This window comes from Chlorocebus sabaeus, chromosome 10 (assembly GCF_047675955.1).
Source record: "Chlorocebus sabaeus isolate Y175 chromosome 10, mChlSab1.0.hap1, whole genome shotgun sequence".
Taxonomy (NCBI): Eukaryota; Metazoa; Chordata; class Mammalia; order Primates; family Cercopithecidae; genus Chlorocebus; species Chlorocebus sabaeus.
In genome coordinates, this window is record NC_132913.1 from 64,747,347 (window position 1) to 64,772,258 (window position 24,912).

Below are 24,912 nucleotides of genomic sequence, written 5' to 3' on the forward strand. Positions count from 1 at the left end.
TCCACCCCACTAAGTTCTGTATGTGATTAACCATATTAAGTTTAATGTGTTTGTCTTGTTTTGTTTTATGAATATTTCATAATGATTTTTTCAACAAGTAGCTTTCTCCTATTTTATATGCTATAACATGAGCAGTATAATGAAAAATATAATAAATATTCAAGCATTTGAAATGCTTTCCATTCGGTTTCTATATGTGGTATTTACTATATATGGATTTGTCCTTCTATTTAAAAAAGTACATTTTTGCTTTTTAACCCATGACTCACAATTTTTTTAGTCTTTGTCTACAATTAAAGAGATTAAATACTCAATGTCAGTTCTTTTTTAAAGTTTCACTAGTTATTCTTTGCTTAAATGAGGATCATCCTTTGGTATGTTCCTCAGGAAAGGCACATCAGGAATATATATTCCCTGGTTTTCTGTGGCTATGATACTTGAAGGACAGCTTGAGTGGATATACCTTTTGGTCATTAATTTCTTTAAGTTTCTTGAAAATGCTGTTTCCACTGTTACTTCGATTTTATACACTATTTTAAAGAAATATGATACCTGTTTAATTTTCTTAGTAGACTAATTTTCTCTTTTTGCCTGGAGGCCTTGAGGATTTTTTTTCTTGATTGTTGAAGTCTAATACTTTTGCAACTTAGAGTTGATAGGCCTGGGTTATTTTGCTTCAGTACCCACTGGACCCTTTCTATTTGTAGATTCAGGTCTCCTTTTATTTCTGTAAAGTTTTTTTGGATTGTAGTGTTAAATATTAGGATTGTGTTGTTTTTTCTTTTCATTGTTTCCATTTTCATCCTCAGGGATATTCATTATACATATGTTTGACTTTCTTTGCTAGTTTTCCATTTCAGTCACTTTTTCTCTGACCCTTTTTCTCTGACTTCTTAATTTTCATTCTCTTGATTATTTTTGTTTTTTTTTTCAATGCCCTTTATTAAGTTTTAATTTGAATCTATTTTGTATTCTCCTTTGGGTAGTTTATAACATAGCCTTTACTTTTTATGTGCCTTTTTTTGGTTCTGTTTCTTTCCTCAGTTTAGTCAGCTCTTGTTTCATTTCTTGTTGTTGGTTTTTGTTTGTTTGTATTTCTGATTCAAGGTATTTTTTCATACCCCTGATTGCTTGATTGACTATATTTAATTCATGTTGTGTTAACAGCTTTCTTCAGGATCATGGTTGGTTTTAGGGTCGAGACTTTTCACCAATAGTAATGTTTTTATTGGCATTTTCTGACTTTTGTAGTTGTTTTGTTTACAGATCTGGTCTGCCTTTTTCTAGTCCTATTGGTTACTTGGAAAGGGCTCCTATTTTGAGATTTGAGAGTGTTCTTTCCTGACACTTCTACCCTCTGCTATACTGTTTGTTTATAAATAGTGGCATTTTTAATGAAGGAAGAGGTGGCATATCTTGTTTCTCTTTCATTTCTATAGGGTCTTTAGTTTCTCTTTATTACTTTATTCTTTCTCTTTACTGGCTTGTCTGCAAGGAGTCCGCATGCTTTTACATGTGCACACGTCTGCACATCTTGCTTCTCCAAGGCAGCCATTTCTGGTTCCTCCCATTTTCAAACTTTTTCCCGTAGCCAGGGCTATGGACTACCAAGTCCTGTATAATATTTTGGCATTATTGTTGCACTTTTGTTTTCTGGGAGTAATTTTGGCTGTACTTGCTCCAGTTCCTCTGTTACTCTCTAGTTTTTGTGTGTAGTCTTTTAATAAGACTCCTTTTATTTACTTTTCATCCTTATAAGCTTATAGCAGCTGGAAGACTACAGGTAATCTGTTGAAATTTTTTCTTTTTATCTCTACTTAGAGGTAATTTGAAAGTTGCAGTGTTTTTTGTTTCCTTGTATGCTGAAGATCTAGGTCCTGTGTAGCTTTGTTTTCCTTGTTGATTTTTATATTTTGGTGAGTTGAAGAAAATAGAGGGAGAGAAAAGATTCATAATCAAATGCCTGCTGTTATTAATCCTTAAGTCCTGAGAATATATTTTCAAATTATGAGAGTTACTTCAAGCAAATACTTGCATTTTATATCAAATGGCATTTGAAGCCTTCAGTTTTCTTTGAGAACAAACATATTTGAAAATTATAAAACAGAAAATTCTTAAATTTATTGACACAATTTTTTTTTTAAGCAGAATGGAAAGTGAATGACATACAAGCCTCTCTGATGTCACATTGCCATGGAGTTATTTGGAAACAATTATATAAAGTGAATATAAAATACTGACATAACATACATATAATTAAGTAATAAATAATTTAGTTTTATATCGCTCTATTGAGATAATATTCCCAGAACAAAAGAATCAATAAATACATTAAAACTCCACAGAAATGGGCCTTTTGATGCAGTGAATTTGGAATATCCATTTGTGATTGGCTGAGTTTGAACATAAGTCAGAATGGAAGCTGCCCCTGTCAAACTGCATTTGGGACCTGGATGGATTTTTATCTTACACTGGGACCATGCAGAATTCCTAGCTGGCTTGTTGCACAGACTCACCTCGATCATTTCATTAACCTTGCAATAATGCAATGTCTCATTTTATACTACTAAGTTTTAAAAGTCTCATTTATAGATTTATGGTGAGTTTCACTTTTAGATTGCCTACAGCATATATATGAAGCAATATACAGAAATTTAAGTCATGATGCCTTCTTACTAGTACCTTAGAATTTTGATGTAGAGTGAGAATTTTAAAGAAAGTTTGTTAATATAACAGTATATACATTTAAGAATAAACTTTTTGAATAAGTAATAACTTGTACATTTATAAAATTTGGCTATGTAGAAACATAGGAAATTCAGAAGTTACTCAAGAATGTTATAGGGAAAAATTTGCCTCCTATCCCTGTCTTTCAGGCATCTTCCCTGTCCAGAGTCAACACTATTGCTACATATAACTGATGCAGGATTTTTGCTCCTTAGCTCAGCTAAAGTCTTGTTGTATGACTAGGAAAAAATTAGCCATGCAGACACGTTGAAAGGTGAGGAGAGTGGAAGTTACTTAAAAAAAGCTCTCAGCAAAAAAGGGGTTCTGCCAACAGGCTCCCACCTCACAGATCAAATACCAGGCCACCACATGCACAAGCTGAAGAGCCCAGGCTTCTTCCCCCTGCACAAGACACACATTCCTGGTGGCTGCACCCCACTCTCCCAGTGCACAGGTAGTCCCCCAGTCCACTGTGGGCATGCCCAGACAAGGCCTTGGGTAGGTTCCCACATCTGCACAAAAGCATCTGATGTAAACACTTGTGGAGCAGATTAGAGATTCTCTGGGACCCTCTCTCATCTGCCTCCTGTATCTATCATAGCCATGTATGTATATATTTTTTAAAAATGGGAGTTTACTACTCTTTGCTCATTACATTTAGAGCCAGTCATTCTTTTTGACAGCTGCTTGATATTCCATTATTGAACATGCCCTGATGTATTTAACCAAACTCCTGTTGGTTGGCATTTAAGTGGTGGTCAATTTTGTCTTTGGGTTATATTTAGATTATAATGCTGTGATTCAAAGAAATATTCTCAAATGTCTTCATTTCTTAGAATTTAGGAAATACTTCACCAAAAGCTTAGAACTTGGAGTTTGGTTTTGAATAGAAATGTTTTCCTGGTTAAAGTCAGAGTTTATATTCACCTTCTTTAATGAATTTCAATCTTTCATTCAAATCTGAGTTATGAGTTTCATCAAGTGGTTATTAAAGTTTTCCATAGTCTGTGGACAGATTAGAGCAAATAGAAGAGATGATTCATGCCTTTAGGAATTTCTGCCTGACAGATTTCCAATTTATTTGTAACAAGAACTAATTGTGAACATGAAATGTTAATTCCAAGATATCAGGAATTTCTAGAAGTGTTGAGAAGAGTGGAAAGAATGACCGATAATCTTAGTGACATTGTCAGTATAGTGGAAGGAAATTAGCAAATTAAAGTGATACTACTTGTCTTGGTGAGAAGGAGTAGATATGGTAGATAATTCTGTGTTGCTGGATAAGACAGCATAGTACTAATAGGTAACCTGTCAACCCTTTGCCTCTTCTGACAGTTTTAGAAGTTCACCTCAAAAAGAAACTATCTTTTAGCTATCACCATTCCTCCCTCCAGCTCCCCAGCAATCCTACCCCAGGCTCTAAGCAGCTACTGATCTTCTTTTGATTTCTATAGATTTGCCTGTTCTGGAAGTTACACAGAAATGGAATTATATAATATGTAATCTTATGACTGGCTTCTTTCACTTACCACATTTTAAAGATTAAACAGTTCTAGTGTGTATTAGTACTTCATTCCTTTTTTTTATAACTGAATAATATTCCACCGCATGCATATTCCACATTCTGTTACTCCATTCATTACTGAGATTGTTTCCACATTTTGGCTGTTATGAATTGTGCTGCATTAAATATTTGTGTTCAAACTTTTGTGTGACTTATTTTTATTTTGGGGGGTTTATAGCCTAGGAGTGGAGTTGCTGGCCATGTAAGTCATAACCCTATGTTTCACCATTTGAAGAATAGCCACACTGTTTTTTAGCATGGTTGCACCATTTTACAATCCCACAAGCAGTAAATAACTGTCCCATTTTCTCCACATCCTTGGCAACACTGACTTTTAACCTTTTTTAAATAGTAGCCATTACAGTAGGGATGAAGTGGGGTCTCCTTGTGATTTTGATTTTTGTTTCTAGATGACTAATTATAGTGAGCATCTTTTCATGTGTTTATTGGCCATTTGTATATTTTGTCAGCAGAATGTCTACTCAGATTCTTTGACCATTTTAAAATTATTTGTCTTTGTTACATAATTATAAGAAGTCTGTGTTCTAGATATAAGTCTTTGTCAGATAAATGGTTTGCAAATATTTCCTCTCATCAGTTTCTTGATGGTGTCTTTTGAAGTGCAAAAACTTGAAATTTTGGCAAAGTCAAATTATCTATTTTTTCCTTTAGTTGCTTGTGTATTTGTTGTCATATCTGAGTATCCAGTGCCCAATTCAAGGTCATGAAAATTTACCCCTATGGCTTCTTCTCAGAGTTTTATAGTTTTAGTTCTTGTATTAGGTTTTTGATTCGAGTTAATTTTTGTATTTGGTGTGAGGTGTAAGGATCCAACTTCATTCTTTTGTGTGTAGATGTACATTTGTTCCATCATCATTTTAGAAAAGTCTGTTCTTTCCCCTTCTGAATGGCCATGGCACTTTTGGCAAAGTCAGCATGGTTATTTCTGGATTCTTCATTTTTTTCTCATTGATTGCTAAGTCTGTCCTTATGCCAGTACCATATTGACTTGATTACTTTTGAGTTTTAGCACGTTTTAAAAGTCAGGAAGTCTGAGTCCTTCTTTGTTGTTCTTTTTTGATATTGTCTTAGTTGTTCTGGGTCTCTTGCAATTCCATATGAATTAGAGAATTAGCTTGTCAATTTCTACAATGAAGTCAACTTGGATTCTAATGGAGTTTGCATTGAATCTGTAGGTCAGTTAGATCAATTTGGGGAGTAGTGCCATCTTAACAATGTTGAGTCTTCCAATCCATGAGTATGAGATATATTTTCAATTATTTAGATCTTTAATTTAACAATGTTTCACAGTTTTCAAGGTGTAAGTTGGGCACGTCTTTGTTTTATTCTTTTTGATGCTATTGTAAGTGGAATTTTTTTAAATTTTCTTTTTGATTGTTCATTGCAAGTGTGTAGAAATACAGTTGATTCTTGTACCCTGCAACCTTGCTGAATTCCTTTTTTTAAGTTCTGTTAGTGGATTCATTAGCATTTTCTATATGCAAGATCACATCATCTGTAGAGATAGATTTACTTCTTTTCCAATCTGGATACTACTTCTTTCTTTTGCCTGGGCTAGAACATCCCATATAACATTAAATAGAAGTGGCAAGAGCAGAAATCTTTGTCTTATTCCTGATCTTAGGGGGAAAGCATCCAGGCTATCCCCAGTAAGTATGATGTTAGATGTGGGTTTTTCATAGATGACCTTAATCAGTTTGAGGAAGTTCTCTTCTTTTTCTAGTCTATTGAGTGTTTTGATCATAACAGATGTTGAATTTATCAAATGCGTTTTCTTTATTGAGTTGCTAATATCATTTTTGTTTTTTATTCTGCTGATATGTTTTATTACATTAATTGACTTTTGGATGTTAAACCATCCTTTCATTCCTGGGCTAAACTTGGTTATGGTATATAATTTTTTTTTTGTTTTTTTTTTAAGATGGAGTTTCACTCTTGTTGCTCAGGCTGGAGTGCAAGGCACAGTCTCGGCTCACCGCAACCTCCGCCTGCTGGGTTCAAGCAATTGTCCTGCCTCAGCCTCCTGAGTAGCTGGGATTACAGGCATGAGCCACCATGCCTGGCTAATTTTGTATTTTTAGTGGAGATGGGGTTTCTCCAGGCTGGTCTCAAACTCCTGACCTGAGGTAATCCGCCTGCCTTGGCCTCCCAAAGTGCTGGGATTACAGGCATGAGCCACTGCGCCTGGCCTAATTATTTTTATATATTGTTGGATTTGGTTAATAATATTTTATTTAGTATTTTGTTTTTTTGCACCCATCTTTATAACAGATTGATCTGTCATTTTCTTTTCTTGTGATGTCTTTGGTGGTTTTGAGACACTGGCTTCATAGAAGGAGTTGGAAAGTGTTTCCTCCTCTTCTACTTTGTCAAAGAGTTTGTAAAGAATTGCTATTAATTCTTTACAACCAATTGTAAAGTGCTTGGTGATATTCAGTAGTGAATCTTCTGGGCTTGGACTTTTCTTTGTGAGTATTTTTTGGATTACTAGTTGGAATTAATAATTCAGATTGTCTTCTTGAGTCAGTTTCAGTAGTTTGTGTCTTTCTAGAAATTTTCCTATTTTGTCTTAAGTTATGTAATTTATTGCTATACAGTTGTTCATAGTGTTCCTTTATAATCCTTTTTATTTTTGTGAGATTACTAGTAATATCCCCTATTTTATTTCCAGTTCTAGTGATTTGTGTCCTTTCTCTTTTTCTCTCAGTCACTTTAGCTAAAGATTTGTTAATTTTATTGATCTTTTTGGAGAACTAGCTTTTGGTTTCGTTGATTTACTATCCTTGATCTCATTAATTTCACCTCTAATCTCTAATAATTCCTTCTGTCTGCTTGCGCTAGATGTAGTTTGCTCTTCTTTTTCCAGTAGCTTAAGGTAGAAGGTTAGGCTATTTGAGATTTAAAAAAATGTATACAAACATTTACCATCACAATTCTCTCTAGGTATTGCTTTATCTTAATCTGATAAGTTTTGGTATATTGTATCTTCCTTTCCATTCTTCTCAAACTGTTTTCCAGTTTCCGTATTGATTTCTTCTTTGACTCGTTGATTATTTGTAGTGTATTGTTTAATTTTCACGTATTAGCTACCTTTCCAATTTCTTTCATATTAGTTTCTTATTTCATTCCATTGTGGCTTGAGAATGTACTTTGTATTATTTCAGTCTTGGGAAATTTGTTCAAGTTTTATGACCTCGCTAGCATGTAGTTTATCCTGGAGAATGTTCTGTGAGCACTTGAAATAAATGTACATTCTTCTGTTGTTGGGTGGAGTGTTCTATACTGTTAGGTCTAATTGGTTTATAGTGTAAAAGTCCTCTATTACCTTCTTGGTCTTGTGCCTAGTTGTTATGTCCATTATTGAAAATGGGGCATTGACGTCTCAAACTGTTATTGTTGAATTATCTATTTCTCCCTTCATTTCTGTCAGTTATTACTTCATATATTTTTGTGCCTTGTTATTAGGTGCATTCTGTTTATATTTGTTGTTTTGTCTTCCTTATGGCTTATCATTATAAAATGCCCCTCTTAATAGCTAGTAATATTTTGTTTCAGTCTGTTTTATCTGATATTAGTATGTAGTCACTTCAGCTTTCTTGTGGTTGCTGTTTGTATTATATATTTTTTTCTTTCGATCTAGTTATATCTCTGAATTTAAAGTGTAGATTCTGTAGATAGCAAATAGTTGGATCTTTTTAAAAAACAATCTCACTATCTCTGTCTGTTCTTCTGTTTAGTCCATTCAAGTTTAATGTTGTTATTGGTATGGTCGGATTTATGTCTGCTTTGTGTCTGCTCCCCCCCCCCCCCCCCCCCGTGGGTCTCATGTCTTTTTGTTTCTGTAGTTTGTGATTATTGCTTTCTTTTGCCTTAAGTGAGTATTTTCTAATGTAGCATTTTAATTTCCTTAGTGATGTTTTTCTGTATCCTTTTTTGAGTTACCTCCTTAGTAACCTCTATAAATGTTACAAACCAACAATACATTGCTAACGTTACTACTATATATAATTGGCTTTCAAAGAAGCTGAAAGAAGAAAGGAGAGCAAGTACAGGTTGAGCATCCAAACGTGAAAATCCAAAATCCAAAATGCTCCAAAATTTGAGACTTTTTGAGCACTGACTTGACACTCAAAGGAAATGCTCCATGGAGCATTTTGGATTTTGGATTTTTGGATTTGGGATGCTCAGCTGGTAAGTAGAATGCATATATTCCAAAATTCAAAAAATCCCAAATTTAAAACACATCTGGTCCTAAACATTTCAGATAAGGGATATTCAACATTTCTAGACATAGAACTTTTTTTTAATATTACCCATTTTGTTTATCCTTTGTGCTTCTCTTCATTTGTTCCTGGGGGTTTACATTACCATCTGTAATCGTATCCTTAGCCCAATAGAGCTTTACTTTCACTTGCTTCTTTTGTGCTAGTATTGGCACATATATCACATTTGTATATGTTATAGATCCAAAAATACATCATATATGGATTGTTTCATACCAGTGTTTTTTAAATCAGATGTGAGAAGAAATATGCATTAATACTATCTTTTGCAATTATGTAAAATAGAAGAAGACTCAAAAGTGCTCTTTTTTTGCATATGTTAATTTGAATTACTGTTTGGGGTCACCTGCTTTTAATTTGAAGAACTTCCTTTAGTATTTATCGTAAGCCTGTTTTCCAGCAATGAAGTCCTCTCAGCTTTTGTTTATCTGGGAATGTCTTTATTTTGTTTTCATTTTTGAAAGGTAACTGCTGGATGTTGACACATTTTTCCCCCTTTCAGCATTTTGAATATATTATCCCACCACTGTCTGACTTTCATTGTTTCTGCTGATAAGTCAGCTGTTAATTTTATGAGTTTTCTCTTGTAATTGATGAGTCATTTTTCTCTTGCTGTTTTCAAGATTTTTCTCTTGCCTTTGACTTTTAGCATTCCTGCTATGATGTGTCTGTCTATGGATATCTTTGTATTGCTCCTTTGAGCAATTTGTTGAGCTCCCTTGATGTATAGGTTATTGGTTTTTAATAAATTTAGGAAGTTTTCAGCCATTCTTTCTTTGAATAATTTTTTCTGCTCCTTTCTCTGCTTTTCTTCCACTACTCCCGTTACACATAAATTGCTGTGCTTAATGGTTTCCTGCATTTCTCTGAGGCACCATCCATTGTTCTCTCTGTTCTTCATATTGCATAATCTCTATACATCTATCTTCAAGTTTGATATTCATTCTTTTGCCAGAGACCATCTGTTGTTAAGCCCTTCTAGTGAATTGTTCATTTCAATTATTTTGCTTTTCAACTCCAGAATTTCCATTTGATTCATCTTAATAGTTTATCTTCATTTATAATCTTTAATGATGTGACATTGTCATCAGAATAATCCAGAATAATCCAATCAAAATCAGACACTTTAGAAGGCATAGTTCTGGAGGTTAGTGGTTGGGATTTTTTGGGGAAGCACAAGAGGGGTCCTCCTGAGCATTGTCTCATAGGCAAACTAGATGGGCTACATTTTAGGCTGTATCTCTAGTGAATCTACCTGTGTCTTCCCAGTTACCTTTTTACCACATCATTCACTGGTTTTGAGAATGTCCTTGTACTTGGACTTCACCATGCTCTGTTGCAAATAAAGTCATTTACGTTGGAAAGAGATTAGCAGCTATCTATCTTATGGCCTGTTTCTCTCCCCAGAGAGAATCTCTGAACCATGGCTCAGGAGTTAGGGGTGGGGACAATGGCATGTTTCTATCTGAGTAACACCTCTGCTTTAGGAGCTGAATGCTGGGAGAAAGTGGGGTAGGAAATTAGGTTATCTAGGTTTGCTTCTCCTGGCAAGAAACCAGCCGTTTATGAGCCAGGGCAAGGGCATTGGGACCCCAGTTTTAGTGTACTACCCTCAAGGTAGAGCTTTTGTCCCACCAGTTGGGGCCTGGAGCTACAGGGGAGCACTACCTCCCAGCTGCACTCACCTGGAACTTAGCCTTGGGAAAAGGTAGCTGGGGTCAGGGTATTACATGGAATAGGATCAATTTTTTTTCTGAAATTAAGAAAGTAAAGTCTTTCTTTACATAGATATTCAAGAGAAAGGAAAACGTGTATCCACATAAAAACTAGTACATGTATGTTCATTGCAGCATTATTAATAGTAGCCAAAAAGTAGAACTCCATATGTTCATCAACTGATAAAGAGATAAACAAAATGAGTTATACTATACAGTGGAATAATATTTGGGAATTAAAAAGTAATGAAATATTAATACGTGCTATAGCATGGATGAACCTTGAAAACATTTTGGTAAGTAAAATAAGCCACTCACAAGGCCAGATATTATGAGATTCCTTTTATGTGAAATGTCCAGAATAGGCAAGTCTGTTGTATAGATAGAAAATAGATTTGTGGTTGCCTATGGCTAGAGTGTGGGAGTGGAAATGGAGAGGGTTTGTTTAGTGGATATGGTTTCTTTTTGGGGATGATGAAAATGTTCTAAACTTAGATTGTAATGACAGTTGCACATGTCTGTGAATATACACAAAACATTGTATTTTGGGGCTGGGCGCGGTGGCTCACGCCTGTAATCCCAGCACTTTGGGAGGCCGAGGTGGGTAGATCACCTGAGGTTAGGAGTTCAAGACCAGCCTGACCAACATGGAGAAGCCCTGTCTCTACTAAAAATACAAAATTAGCCAGGTATGGTGGTGCATGTCTAGTCCCAGCTACTCAGGAGGCTGAGGCAGGAGAATTTACTTGAACCGGGGAGGCGGAGGTTGTGGTGAGCCGAGATCATGCCATTGCACTCTAGCCTGGGCAACAAGAGGGAAACTCCATCTCAAAAATTCAAAAAAAATAAAAAATAAATTGTATTTTGCACTTTAAATGGGTGAATTTTGTCTGTAAATTATATCTCAGTAAAGATTCTAAAACAAAAGAGAACGTTTAGTCACTTTTGTTCTCTTTTAAATTTTGTAAGGTATATCTATTTTGTATTAAAATATTTATGAAGCCAAACTTGCAAAGCTTTTATGATCATACAAGTCATAAGTTATTTTATAACCTCAGTAGGAAATCATGTTTATATAGTGGTGAATATGTTGTGATCTAATGTAGTTTGCTTTTCATAGACTTGTCTTAGTTTTTAATCCTGTATTATATATTGACAAGTTGTTTCAATTATATTGTAAACTTATTGGAAGCTTTGGTTTTTGCAAAACTTTAAAATTTCTTGTGTTATGAAGATCTGCAGTTTCAAAGAGTTCTCCCCTTCTTTATTCTTTTTTTAAAATGATGCTCAGAAAATTTACTAATAACGTTATTAATTTCTAACATTTGTACATCAGAAACCATTCATTTGAAAAGCTTGGCTTTGTGAATATAATAGTTTAACTTATTTTTTCCTCTCTAATTAGTCCTTACCCTTATGAAAAAGAAAAGAGCATTTTTAAAAAATCTTTTTTTACTTTTGTTTTGTTTTTTCATTTTTTAATTTGTGTGTATGTTTATGTATTTTTCTTTTTAAAGAGCATTTCTTTTATTGGTGGCCATCTTATGTTAGATGTTTATAATAACTACTTTGTCTCCATCTGGTGTTTTTTGTTTCTTAAAAGGGCATCTCAGTAATGCCTTTATCTTTTCTTTGTATTAATTCTTAGGGAAAAAAGCGAGATAATATTTCCTCAGATTTCTTGTATTATCTTAGATTCTCATTGAAGGTTAGGGTTTTTTCCCCCCAATAAATTGTTTTTAAGACTAAAAATAAGCACAAATATCAAAATACACTTTAGTCTGAATACATATAAGACATAAGAATCCATTGTTTTTTGATTTTTTTTTATTTTAGTAAGTTGTAATATTTTAACAACCATTTAAAAGTAACCTTCTTGAAGAAAGTTTACTTTAAAATGTTGAAAAATATTTGTACATAACTAAGTAAAGCATATTCCTAAAGCTTTTTTGGGAAATTATAAAATTTGCTTAATTTTGTAATTTTTTTCTAGAATGACTAGAGTAGCCATTATTCCCCAGGTAGATGTCATAAATTTAAATATGCATAATAAATTGAATTAATAGATTAAATAGATTTAAATATGATTTAGGAAATTGTCATGTGATGGTACTGGATTATTCCCCCTTCTTTTTTTCAGGAACTCTTGGTGTAATAACAGAAGCTACAATAAAAATCAGACCAGTCCCTGAATACCAAAAGTATGGCTCGGTAGCTTTCCCTAATTTTGAACAAGGAGTAGCCTGTTTAAGAGAAATTGCAAAACAGGTAAAATAAAAAATATATGTATATACATATATGTTTATGTATTTATATTTTTCAAATTCTACTACATAGTTGATTGTGATATGTTACAACTAATCTTCATATTTAGTTGTATTATGTTTGTGGTTTTTACCCAGTTCTATATGAAAAGGTAGTGTTGTATAGTCATCCCTTTAAGTGCAGTTACTATTTCTATCAAACCTATGTCTTGGTCTAGATGGCTATATGATTGTAAGCCAAGGTAAGATACGTACTTTGATTGATAGCTTCAGATAACTTTGCCTTTTATTGACTATTATGTACCTTAAGTTATTTTTGGGTAAGATATTTTATGGTTAATTGAAGTGATATTTAATTTAAATTGAGACATTTATTGAAATTAAAAGTAATGGCTAAATATCAAATACCCCAAAATTTAAATATAGATAATTCAACTTCATCAATTCATAGAATGTGCTGCTATTAGGCTATACTTTGTTTTATAATATTATCTAGGCTATAGCTTAAATTAAGGAATATAGTATGTATAATATGCTAAAAATAATTTTTATTTTCTCCTCTCAAAAAATATATATATATTTTTAAGACTAGATAATGCTAAGTAATTTTATTTATGTATTTAGTTATGTCAGTATGGAAATTTCTACATCTCTGTAGGCATTTGGTTTATTGTTCACAACTATTTATGAATAATTCTTAATTCAACTTTTCCCATTGGAGAAGAAGTGATGTACTCTAGCCTCTCTCTTTTTTTTTTCTTTCTTCAAACTCCTGGAATTTTACTACTTCCTATCAGTTATACCAAAGTAGAATCTTGAGGACAAGAGAGTTTTTGATGTGACCCATATAGGTCAGCTTCCTGATATCCAGAGCAGTGTGGAAGAAGAATCTGTTGAGGCAAAGGAATAATATCGAGCAAGTAGTCTATGTTTATCTTGGAATTTCTAAGGTACAGAAAGGGAAAATGATGAAGAGTCTCTCATTTTTCTGTCATCTCAAGACAACCACTATTAATACTTTAAAGAACTTTAAAATGAGAAAAAATATATACATTATTTACCCACATATATATCATTCCCAGTGCTGTTTATTCCATACACTCATAAAGTTTTACTTTCTGAGACACTCATTCTGTCTGGCAGTTTCCCACTTTCATGAAGTCCAGCTATATGACTACCTAATTCACCAGTTGATGGGATAATTTTTGTAATTTTCAAGTACCTTCACTTACTTGTCAGTTAGATTGCTAGAGTTAGTATAGGTCCTTTGATCTTGATTGCTAGACTACTCCTGGGTAGGGAGAGGATTCAAAAGGATGTATGGTCCTGGAATAAGCATTTTTGGACTTGTGGCAAGTTACTTTGGTAGTGGTAAGGCAGAAGTGATTCGTAACAGTTGAAGTCCTTACATTAGAGGCCCTAATTCACTAGAACTTTGGGGATATGATATTATGGTTAGGGAGCTAGAGTATACAGTATTAACACCATGTTTGCTAAAATGACAAGATGGCAATATTATTTAAAACATTAAAGGATTATTAAGTAGAGGAGGATTGGAGATAAGTTTTTGGAGTGAATATTATTTGTTATACTAAAGTAACATCTAAGCACTGAGTGGTGACATTCCAGTGTGTTCTGGTACTTGTTTTTAAAATCCTCCATCATTCAAAGGCAGAGGGAAGAAGTTTCAAATTAAGATACCCCGGATATTAAGAAGTAAAAGAACTTCCAGAGCCTTATGGTTTTGCCTATGAATTAATACACAGAAGAACAGGGAGCTAGGGTGGTGTTTTTTTTTTTTTTTTTTTAATGACCAGAAGTTCACTAATTGAAAAATAAAACAAAGATGTTTCCATATATGTTTTCATTAATTTCAGATTGTTCTTAATGAGCAGTTTTTAAAATTTCAAGTGTTTTCCCTTTGTATTATAATTTATCGTTGTGTAATGATTTTGGATTACAGTCATTGGGTGAATATCCTAAGAATTTTTCAAAATGAATAAAAGGACAAGTTTTACTGATTTGTGTAAGGATGAAGGAAAATTCCATCCCCTGCTTGTCTTAAATACTTTTATTTTCCTTCTATCTTTGTTGAACTTCACTATTCCCCCCCACAAAAGTGTGTTTTTTTGTTTATTTTTTAAGATGGAGTCCCACTCTGTCGCCCAGGTTGGAGTGCAATGGTGCGATCTCGGCACACTGAAACCTCTGACTCCCGGATTCAAGCAATTCTCTTGCCTCAGCCTCTTGAGTAGCTGGGATTACAGGTGACCACCACCATGCCCGGCAAATTTTTTTGTATTTTTAGTAGAGATGGGATTTCGCCATGTTGACCAGGCTGGTCTCGAACTCCTGACCTCAGGTGATCTGCCTGCCCCAGCCTCCCAAATTGCTGGGATTACAGTCACGAGCCACCGCACCCAGCCACAAAAAGCATTATTAAAGAATTGTAGTTCATATCATTTCTTGTTCAAGTCTTGAATGACATAATTCTAATTCACCATTATTACCTCTAATTTTATGAAAAAAATATGAATGCCAAATTAGATTTTTCCTTTTTGAGACAGGGTCTCACTTTGTCGTTCAGGCTGGAGTCAGTGGCATGATCATAGCTCAACGCAACCTCTCGATCTCCTGGACTCAGGTGATCCTACCACCTCAGCTTCCTGAATAGCTGGGACCATAGGCACACGCCATTATACCTGTCTAATTTTTTTTTTTAAACTTTCATAGAGATGGGATCTCCCTGTGTTTCCCAAGCTGGTCTCAAACTCCTGGACTCAAGTGATCCTCCAGTTTAGGCTTCCCAAAGTGTAGAGATTGCAGGCATGAGCCACCATGTCCAACCCCAAATTAGATTTTTTAAAAATTACAGAAGTTATAAAAGTAGTTTGGATTTGTATTTATTTTCAACAAAAGATCTCAGAGAGGTCATGTTCAGTCTGTATTGATCAACTCTGCCTCTTCAATAATATCTCCCCTCTATAGAGCACAGATTTAGTAGACTTATAAATCTTTTGATTAGAAGTATGCATATTTTATGTTTTCTTGATGCTCCATCTACTTTTCCACACTGCAAATACTTACATGTAAATCTATCTTAAATTTCATTAGTAAGAAGTGATGTAAACATGTATCAAAATGCTAACTTTATAATTTCATTACAATGGAAATGTTGATTTCCAACATAAATAGTTGGTTTAATCTGATACAGTTTTTATAACAATTTGATATGCCCCTGATAGAAAGTGACACAGAAGACCTACTTGTGCTATTATTGAAAAGCAAGTATGGAATTTTCCTTCATCCTTGCACAAATCAGTGAAACTTGTCCTTTTACTCATTTTAAACAATTCTTAGGAGGTTACGCAATGACTATAATCTGAATTCACTACAAAACACTATAGTGAGCCAGGCACAGTGGCTCACATCTGTAATCCCAGCACTTTGAGAGGCTGAAGCAGGCAGATCACTTGAGCCCAGGAGTTTGAGACCAGTCTGGGCGACATGGCGAAACCCTGTCTCTACAAAAAATACAAAACTTAGCTGGGCATGGTGGCATGTGCCTGTAGTCCTAGCTACTTGGGAGGCTGAAGTGAGAGGATCCATTGAGCCCAGGAGGTCTAGGCTGCTGTGAGTCGTGATCGTGCCACTGTACTTCAACCTGGGCAACAGAGCAAGACCCTGTCTCAAAAAACAACAGCAACAAAAAACTGTATTAGCTATATATCTTGTAATAAAGATAATGATTGATAGTGCTACTATGTGGTTAAAAAAACAGGTCATAAAGTTCCTTTCTAGTCTATAGTTATGACAATTTGGTTCTATGTACTTAGTAATTGACGATTTTTAGAGATGTAAATATTATGGATTAGGAAGTTTGTCTTACTTGAAACTGATTTTAAAAGTCTAGATAGATAGCATTTTATTCTCAAGCATTGCTCTTAAGAATGGAGCAATTACTAAGAGTAATTACTGGGATTTGGACATCTAACAATTTTGGGAACTTACATATTTTCCTTCTATTATAATGCACATATAGAGAGGCATTAATGTTTATCTTACCTGGAAATGGATAAAAGGTTTTATAATGGTTTAGGGAAAGTTATATATTAGTTTATAGAACATACAAGTCTCATATGTCAAGAGTGGTACAGTATTTGCTGCCTTCCTTTGTAATAGTGTTTTCAGGCAGAAAAATTGAAAAAAATCAGGTTTTGGCACTAGTCATTGTTCAATTTGGGATTTGGAATTTCAGTTGATAGCAGGGGAATTAAGATCCATTAAAGTAGATGGTACATGGTTTATGATTGTGCCAAATTCTTGATTGAATAATGAGTTGGTTGCTTGTAATTCTTCACTGTCATTTTATAGCACTTCCATCTTTGCAATATTTTCAGATTCAAGTTGCTTTTGAAATGGGAAACTGTATTTTGGATGAATATCCTTTGAGAAAGAACATACATGACTGTTCACAAATAGCAGAGTGGGCTATATGTATATTTTTATTACTATTCTTACTGAAGGAAATAAATTAAGCAACCTTATACTGGCAGCAGAAGGATTCTACTAAGGTCTCTTATCCGATCTTTGTCCATGTGAGGAGGTATCCTCTTTTAATACTTCACTGCCTCTTGAAAAGCTAGAAAGGAGGATTTAGTGGAAGATTAATGTGATTCTTTCTCATAAGTGGCAGTCCAGTATAATCTCCTGCTTTATTCAGTAGATGGGTAAGTGATTTTTAAGACTTTCTCAGAAAATACATTTCCTACTCTAACCTCTCAAGAGGAGGGAAATAATGTTTTTTAATCAGCATATCAGTGTTAGATATAACGTTTTATTATTCTCTAAAAGAGATAAATAAAATTGTTAGTTTGGAAATAACAATGTCTTTACAAGATTAAAAGGAAAACTGAGTGTTAAAACAAGCTCAGAAGCAATTTCTGAAATTTGGGTTTTTTTGTTTGTTTTCAATAAAAACTTAGTAGTTGTGCCCTATGGTATTTTGAGAGAAACATTTGTTCTAATGAGAGGAAAAACTGTATTTGGTATTGATTAGTACTCGTTCCTCTCAAAACTCTTCTCAGTAAAACCTAGTTTCTTTGAACTAGGTTTTTAGAATTATAGATGAAAAGGCAGCTTTTCTTCCCACTACCTTTTGACAGAGGGTAACTTTTCCTTCCTTGTATCACTTTTATTTTAAACAATTTTAAACTGATAAAGGTTTGGGGTTTTTGGTTTGTTTTAGTGATTTTAGATTATAATTTGGGAAGACAGATTTTATGAATTGTTCTGTTTTAAAATTAATTTATCTTGGAGGAGTTCAAATAAAGTGGAAGGAGTCAGGGTTTTAGCACTTACCTTATAAAACACTTAAAACTTCTTTTTATTCAACAGTAATTCTTGGGAGTATTTATTACATAGAGAAACTGAAATTATTTTAAATCATGTTTTTGTGTCATGCTTTTCTTTCTCTGAAGCAGAGAGAATAACCCTAGTCAAATGTTTGGTTAATTGGATCATTTACTGTTTGATCAAGCAAAATTAAGACAGTTATGAGACATGTTCTCTACCAGAAGCTACTCAGAACAAGTTATTATACCTTTACTAAACTGAAAAACTATAAAGTTATAATTAGGAGACTGGCTTTTTGGTCTTTTCCTTAATATAAGTGGAGGACAATATTCACTCCCTATTATGTATTATTTTCTTCTTTAAAACCAAGCAACAATTGACTTGTCAAAATAAAAACTTCTTATTGTTTATCATACAGACTCCTAGCTGTAAGTCAGTATGTCATCTCTAAGATTACCAACGAGTAATAACTGTAGCCTTAAATAGTCTATCATTTCATCTGTGATACCAACTCTGACTTATTAGTTAGAAGAAGAATTTGTCTACATTTTAAGTTTTTATATCCAGAAATTCACATTAACAGATTACCTTTTTTTACATAGCCTTTTTTGAACTTTTTTTTTTTTGAGACAAAGTCTCGCTCTGTTGCCCAGGCTGGAGTGCAGTGGCGCGATCTCGGCTCACTGCAAGCTTTGCCTCCCGGGTTCACGCCATTCTCCTGCCCCAGCCTCCCAAGTAGCTGGGACTACAGGCGCCCGCCACCATGCCTGGCTAATTTTGTTTTTGTATTTTTGGTAGAGACAGGGTTTCACCGTGTTAGCCAGGATGGTCTCGAACTCCTGACCTTGTGATCCACCTTCCTCAGCCTCCCAAAATGCTGGGATTTGAACTTTTAAATTAATCAATTTTGTTGTGTGCCTTTTATTTGAGGTACTATGCTCTTAGCTTGATAACCAACATAATGCAATGGATAGTATGTAGTTAGATGCGGTTCCTGACTTCTAGTAATTACTGAGTATATTGCATATTATGATAATTTTTCGTGACCAAATTTTTGTATAGCACGTGGAGTTTAGTATTGAAGCATTTGCTTCTGATGCAACATGAGATTGATAGACTATTTCCAATGTAGTCTCTAGGCTCAAGAATTTGGGCTGTTGCAGAGTCTACACAGGATGTTGGATTGACCCTTTGAGGAAACAAATGTTTTCAATCAAGTATAATTCATTCCTTAGCTATGGAGCAGAGTTATACAGCTGCCATTCAGTGCTTATACTTTTATAGTTTATCCTTATGACATTACATTAGCAGAAACCCCTCAGACATGTGAAATATATGCTAATATTGAATTTATTTTGCTGATAACTAGTCTTTTAAGAGGTACCTTCTCAAATATGTCTCATCTGAATTGCAAGTTCCGATTTTTCCTGTGACAAGAGCTATGACTTAGTTTTAGAAAAATCAGTTTTGCAGAAATATTTTGATGTGTTTCTTAGAGGAATTTTTTTTTTTTTTAGATGGAGTCTCGCTCTGTTGCCCAGGCTGGAGTGCAGTGGCATGATCTTGGCTCACTGCAAGCTCCGCCTCCCGGGTTCATGCCATTCACCTGCCTCAGCCTCCCGAGTAGCTGGGACTACAGGTGCCTGCCACCATGCCTGGCTAATTTTTTGTATTTTTTAGTAGAGACGGGGTTTCACCATGTTAGCCAGGATGGTCTCGATATCCTGACCTCGTGATCCGCCTGCCTTGGCCTCCCAAAGTGCTGGGATTTACAGGCGTGAGCCACCGCACCTGGCAGAGGAAATATTTTTAAATAAAATGATAGGATTGAGAAATATGTTGCTTTTTAAGTTAGTGCAGAGAGTACTAAGTAAGACTAATTAGAGTAGTTAGTTTTTACTTTTCAGATTATGCAATCAAGTAAATTCCTGGTTGTAGCATCCCTAAAGGGAAGAAATTGCCAGCAATTTGATGAAGTCAGTCTTGTATCCATGTTGTGAGGTCATCGTGGTTATTTATTTCATTATTCAAGTAAAAAATTATATTGATATTTCTGTATTAGTCCATATCAGGTTTCATGTAGTTTCAGACTATTAAGTATAAAATATACTTAGTTACAAGTTTGATGATTTGAGAGATTCTAGTAAGGGTACATTTATCATAGCAGGAAAGAAATCAATTATTTCATTAACTCAGTTTTAGTAAGCAATTTCTGTTTGAGTGTTCTTGAATTCCCTGAGTTTACCATTAACCCATCATTAAAATTTGTAAAAATATTCCCTCTCAGGTTAGTTTTGATCACTTACCAGCAGGGGTCACTTTAACTCAAGGACCTCTTTTCCTCCTTTACAAAATCTGTGGAATACTCTCAGCCCGGCATTAGTGAATAACATGGGAGTGAATTTAGAGCTCAAATTCTGAGAACTTGTGCTGTCTCTGACTTTTACAGGCAATCTTTTGAGGTTTTTTTAAACCTACCAAATTAATTTTAAAGCAGTGGAAACATAACCTAATCTTAACTGTACGAATAGTAACTCAGATTGAATGTTGTTTTTTTGAGAATAGTAACTTTATTTTGATCTTTTGATTATAGAACCTTCCATTTAATTAACTGTAGTGGTAACTTTTAATTATTTCGAATTATAAGAAACATATTCAGCTTTGTATATTTAGAATGATGTACAATGATTTACAAATATCAATTGCCAGGAGATCATAAACCAACCTAGATGCTATTTTTGAGTGCTTTACCTATATAAGCATTTAGTTATGACAATAACTGAAAAACTGACTTTTTAAAAGTCTGGTACTATTGAAGTATGAGACTTTAAAACTGTTGGTTTGAATTGGATAATTTCAAAAAAGTTCATGTTGAAAAACTAATTTAATATCTAAAAATTTTAAAAAACTTTCTTTAGCTTATTAGTTCTTTTTTGATAGTGTTTGTCTGTTACCATCTACTATGCCTCCTTGATACAAATAGGAATACTAAATAGTTAAAATCACACATAATATAATTGAATATTAGTTGCTATATGATAAAGCAGTTGCTCTGGAGCTTTCTTGCCATTTTTCCAGCTTTTTAATTTGAAAATTTTAAGCATGTAGAAAATTTGAAAGACTGGTACAGTGATTACCTGTCTATCCACTTCATATATTCAACAGTAATTAACTTTCTGCTCTGTTTAACCTGTATGTGTATATGTTTTTTGGACCATTTGAAATTAAGTTACAGACTTTTTTTTTTTTTTTGAAACAGAGTTTTGCTCTTGTTACTCAGGCTGGAATGCAATGGCGCTATTTCGGCTCACTGCAACCTCTGCCTCCCAGGTTCAAGTGATTCTCCTGCCTCAGCCTCCCAAGTAGCTGGGATTACAGTCATGCACCACCACGCACGGCTAATACTATATTTTTAGTAGAGATGGGGTTTCACCATGTTGGTCAGGCTGGTCTCGAACTCCTGACCTCTGGTGATCTACTGCCTCAGCCTCCCAAAATGCCGGGATTATAGGTGTGAGCCGCCACACCCAGCCTGGGTTGCAGACTTTACGACCCTTAATGTAAATGATTCAGCACCATCTCCTAAAGACAGAAGAATAGCGTTCTTCTTTATAACTACAATACCATCATCATGTCTAAGAAAATCAGTAGTTTTTTTTTTTTTTTTTTGAGACAGAGTCTCGCTCTGTCACCCAGCAGGTTGGAGTGCAGTGGTTCACTGCAACCTCTGCCTCCTGGGTTCAAGCAATTCCCCTGCCTCAGCCTCCTGAGTAGCTGGGACTACAGATTTGTGCAACCACGTCTGACTAATTTTTTTTTTCTTTTTTTTTTTGGTAGAGACAGAGTTTCACCATGTTGGCCAGGCTGGTCTTGAACTCCTGACCTCGGGCAGTCTCCTCCCTTGGCCTCCCAAAGTGTTGGGATTACAGGTGTGAGCCACCATGCCTGGCCAATCAGCAGTAATTTGTTAATGTCATCTAATATTCATTCTATAAGATTATTCCAGTTATCTCCAAGATATGTTTTATGGATAGTGTTTGCAAACCAAGATTTAATCAAGACCTGCATATTTTAATTGTTTTAAAGATTAAATACCCATAGAAATTTACTATACTAAATGTAGTATACTTTCCTTTCCCTCCTTTTTTTTTTTTGTTTTTGTTTTTGAGACAAGGTCTCGCAATCTTGGCTCCCTGCAAACTCTGCTTCCCAGGTTCAAGTGATTCTTGTGCTTCAGCCTCCCAACTAGCTGGGATTATAGGTGTATACCGTCATGCCCAGTTAACTTTTGTATTTTTAGTAGAGACAAGATTTCGCCATATTGGCCAGGCTGGTCTTGAACTTCTGTCCTAAAGTGATTTGCCCACCTTAGCCTCACAAAGTGCTGGGATTGCAAGTGTGAGCCACTGCGCCCCTCCCCTCCCATTTTCTGATATATGTGTACTTACATGAATTGTTTTCATTAATAATATTTGCCATTGATAAAGGTGGAGTAGAATGTGGTTGATAGCAGGAGATGGAATTTACAAGTTGGTAAGAACTTAAAATGTTTTTGTTATGAATGACAGAGTGGCTATTACTCTCTCATATTTTACTTATGTGCTTAAGCCAAAATATATAAATATGTATGTTATATGTATATTCTACTTATGAAGAAAAGAAATCTGGTCTAATCAGGCTTTGTGTATTTTATTAGAAGTCAATGTGCCCATTTTATTAAAAACATTTCAGATTTGTAAATGTGAAGAAAACTGATTTTTCCTTTAGTATTTTTGGAAACTGGTAACATTTTTAGAAGTATCAACCCAACTACAAAGATACCCTTATGCCAAGATTTGAAATTACTCAGGTTTTACATTTAACATTTTTAAACTATTATACATTTAATAAGACTACAAAATAGAAAATAAGGTAGTTTTAATGTAATTTTTGTTTGGAATATGACTTTAAAGCTGTGTGTGTGTGTGCATGTGTGTGTGTTTTAAGTGATTTTTGGAGGCTGTGTGGTTTACTGAAATAGTGCTCATCTAAAAGTCACAATGTCTTCATCTTCTACCTTTACGGTGGATAAGATACAGTATAGTTTATAAGATGGTGTAATACTTGAGGCACTGGATTTTAGTTTTAGAAACATCTTCTAAAATAATCCACTTTGGGGTCTGGTATTTCTTTTTTTTTTTTTTTTTTTTTTTTTTTTTTTTGAGACGGAGTCTCGCTCTGTCGCCCAGGCTGGAGTGCAATGGCGCAATCTCGGCTCACTGCAAGCTCCGCCTCCCGGGTTCACGCCATTCTCCTGCCTCAGCCTCCCGAGTAGCTGGGACTACAGGCGCCCGCCACTGCGCCCGGCTAATTTTTTCTATTTTTAGTAGAGACGGGGTTTCACCATGGTCTCGATCTCCTGACCTTGTGATCCGCCCGCCTCGGCCTCCCAAAGTGCTGGGATTACAGGCATGAGCCACCGCGCCCCGGCCTGGTATTTCTTTTAGGATATTGTCATATGTCTTTGCCAGACATTAGGCAGCTTTTTCTGCTGATAAATTTAAAATCTGGTAACTTATGTTTGTATTTATCTGTATCTGCAGATTTCTTCTCTCCAAATATTTTATAGAAGTCACTGATATTTGTCTTCATAAAAATATATGAAAAGTTAACTTTTTTCCTCTGTAAATCCTTAGGAACTAAACTCTTGATCTCTTAAATATAGAAAGATAATATTCATATTCTATCTGTCTAGCTTTTTACTGTATTAAATTTGTATCACCTATTTTTTTTTATTTTTAAAACAGAGATGTGCTCCGGCATCTATTCGCCTCATGGACAACAAGCAGTTTCAGTTTGGTAAGTAAGGAGTGATAATTTTAAAATGTCATTTAGCCACAGAAATTTATGAAATATCAGTAGAAAGAGTATGGAGTGCAGAGGTAGAAAGAAGGTCAATCTTGCCTTTCAGGAAATGAAGTCTAATGAAGATAGACAATTACACAATCATAAATGAGTGAGGGCAGCAGTGTTGGAGGTCCTGTGAAAGAAGACTGCACTGGATACCATGGGCTGCAAATGAAGGAATTGATTCTTCTTGATTTTGCTTGAGGTTAAAGAGTCAGAAAAGGCTTGTATAAGAGAAATGCTTGAGCTAAATCTTCAAAGGTGAATACAAGTTTGCCTAGATATCTCTTCTTCTCTACCAGACTTCTTCACTTGGCAGCAAAAATGTGAAGGTGTGAAATTCAATAATGTGTGTTAACGACTTCAAATCGTTCTATGTGGTTCAAATAGAGGGTAGGGTTAGGGTTGTTATATGAGATAAAGTTGGATAGGTAGACTAGGGCTTTGCAGGATAGACTTGGATTTTGTCTTGTCAGCAGTGGGATTTCTTTAAAGAATAAAATCAATCAACTTTACGTCTTAGCTCATTCTGGTAGCACTGTGCAGGATAGATTAGAAGGGTACATGCATGGAGGAGAGACACTAGGAGATGAAACAGTTCAAGAAGCAAAGTTTGAGGACTTTGAGCGTGGCAGCAGCAATGGAGATAGAGAACAGATGATAGATTTTCAGAAAATCAGTTTGCTAACTGGATGTGGAAGGCTAAATAAAAGGAGGAGTTGAAGACAACACCTAGACTGATTGGACTGATTGGGTAGACTAAATAACATAGAAGAATGGGTGGTGGTCTTGGGAAAAAGATATTATAATGGGTTGTAGTTATATTGTGAAGTTTACTTTGGGATTTAAGTTTATAGAATTTAAATATCCTCAAAACAATTCCTAAAATCATGGGAGTGATCGCTCAGTAATAAATACTAAAGGCAAAGATAGGCAGGCTTTTGTCATGTCTAAAAGTAAGCTGAGATTTTAATTTGGGGAAGCATGGTTATAGTTATATAGAAACTTAACTAAAGTCAGGTTCATAACATACCAAGAGTTTTAAAATTACATTCTTCTAAGTTAGTCATAACTGTTTATTCCTTTAAGTAAATTAC

The 24,912-nt window shown here is 34.7% G+C and overlaps 1 protein-coding gene across 3 annotated transcripts in view; it reads left to right on the top strand.

Annotated features, from left to right (window-relative positions):
* AGPS (alkylglycerone phosphate synthase) overlaps positions 1-24,912 on the top strand; it is a 160,531-nt gene that overhangs the window by 84,047 nt on the left and 51,572 nt on the right. For all 3 annotated transcript variants that reach the window (XM_073019836.1, XM_007965446.3, XM_073019837.1), the window contains exons 11-12: positions 12,451-12,578; positions 23,716-23,767. In XM_073019836.1, the coding sequence (XP_072875937.1) occupies positions 12,451-12,578; positions 23,716-23,767 (180 nt within the window). The remainder of the gene's footprint in view (positions 1-12,450; positions 12,579-23,715; positions 23,768-24,912) is intronic.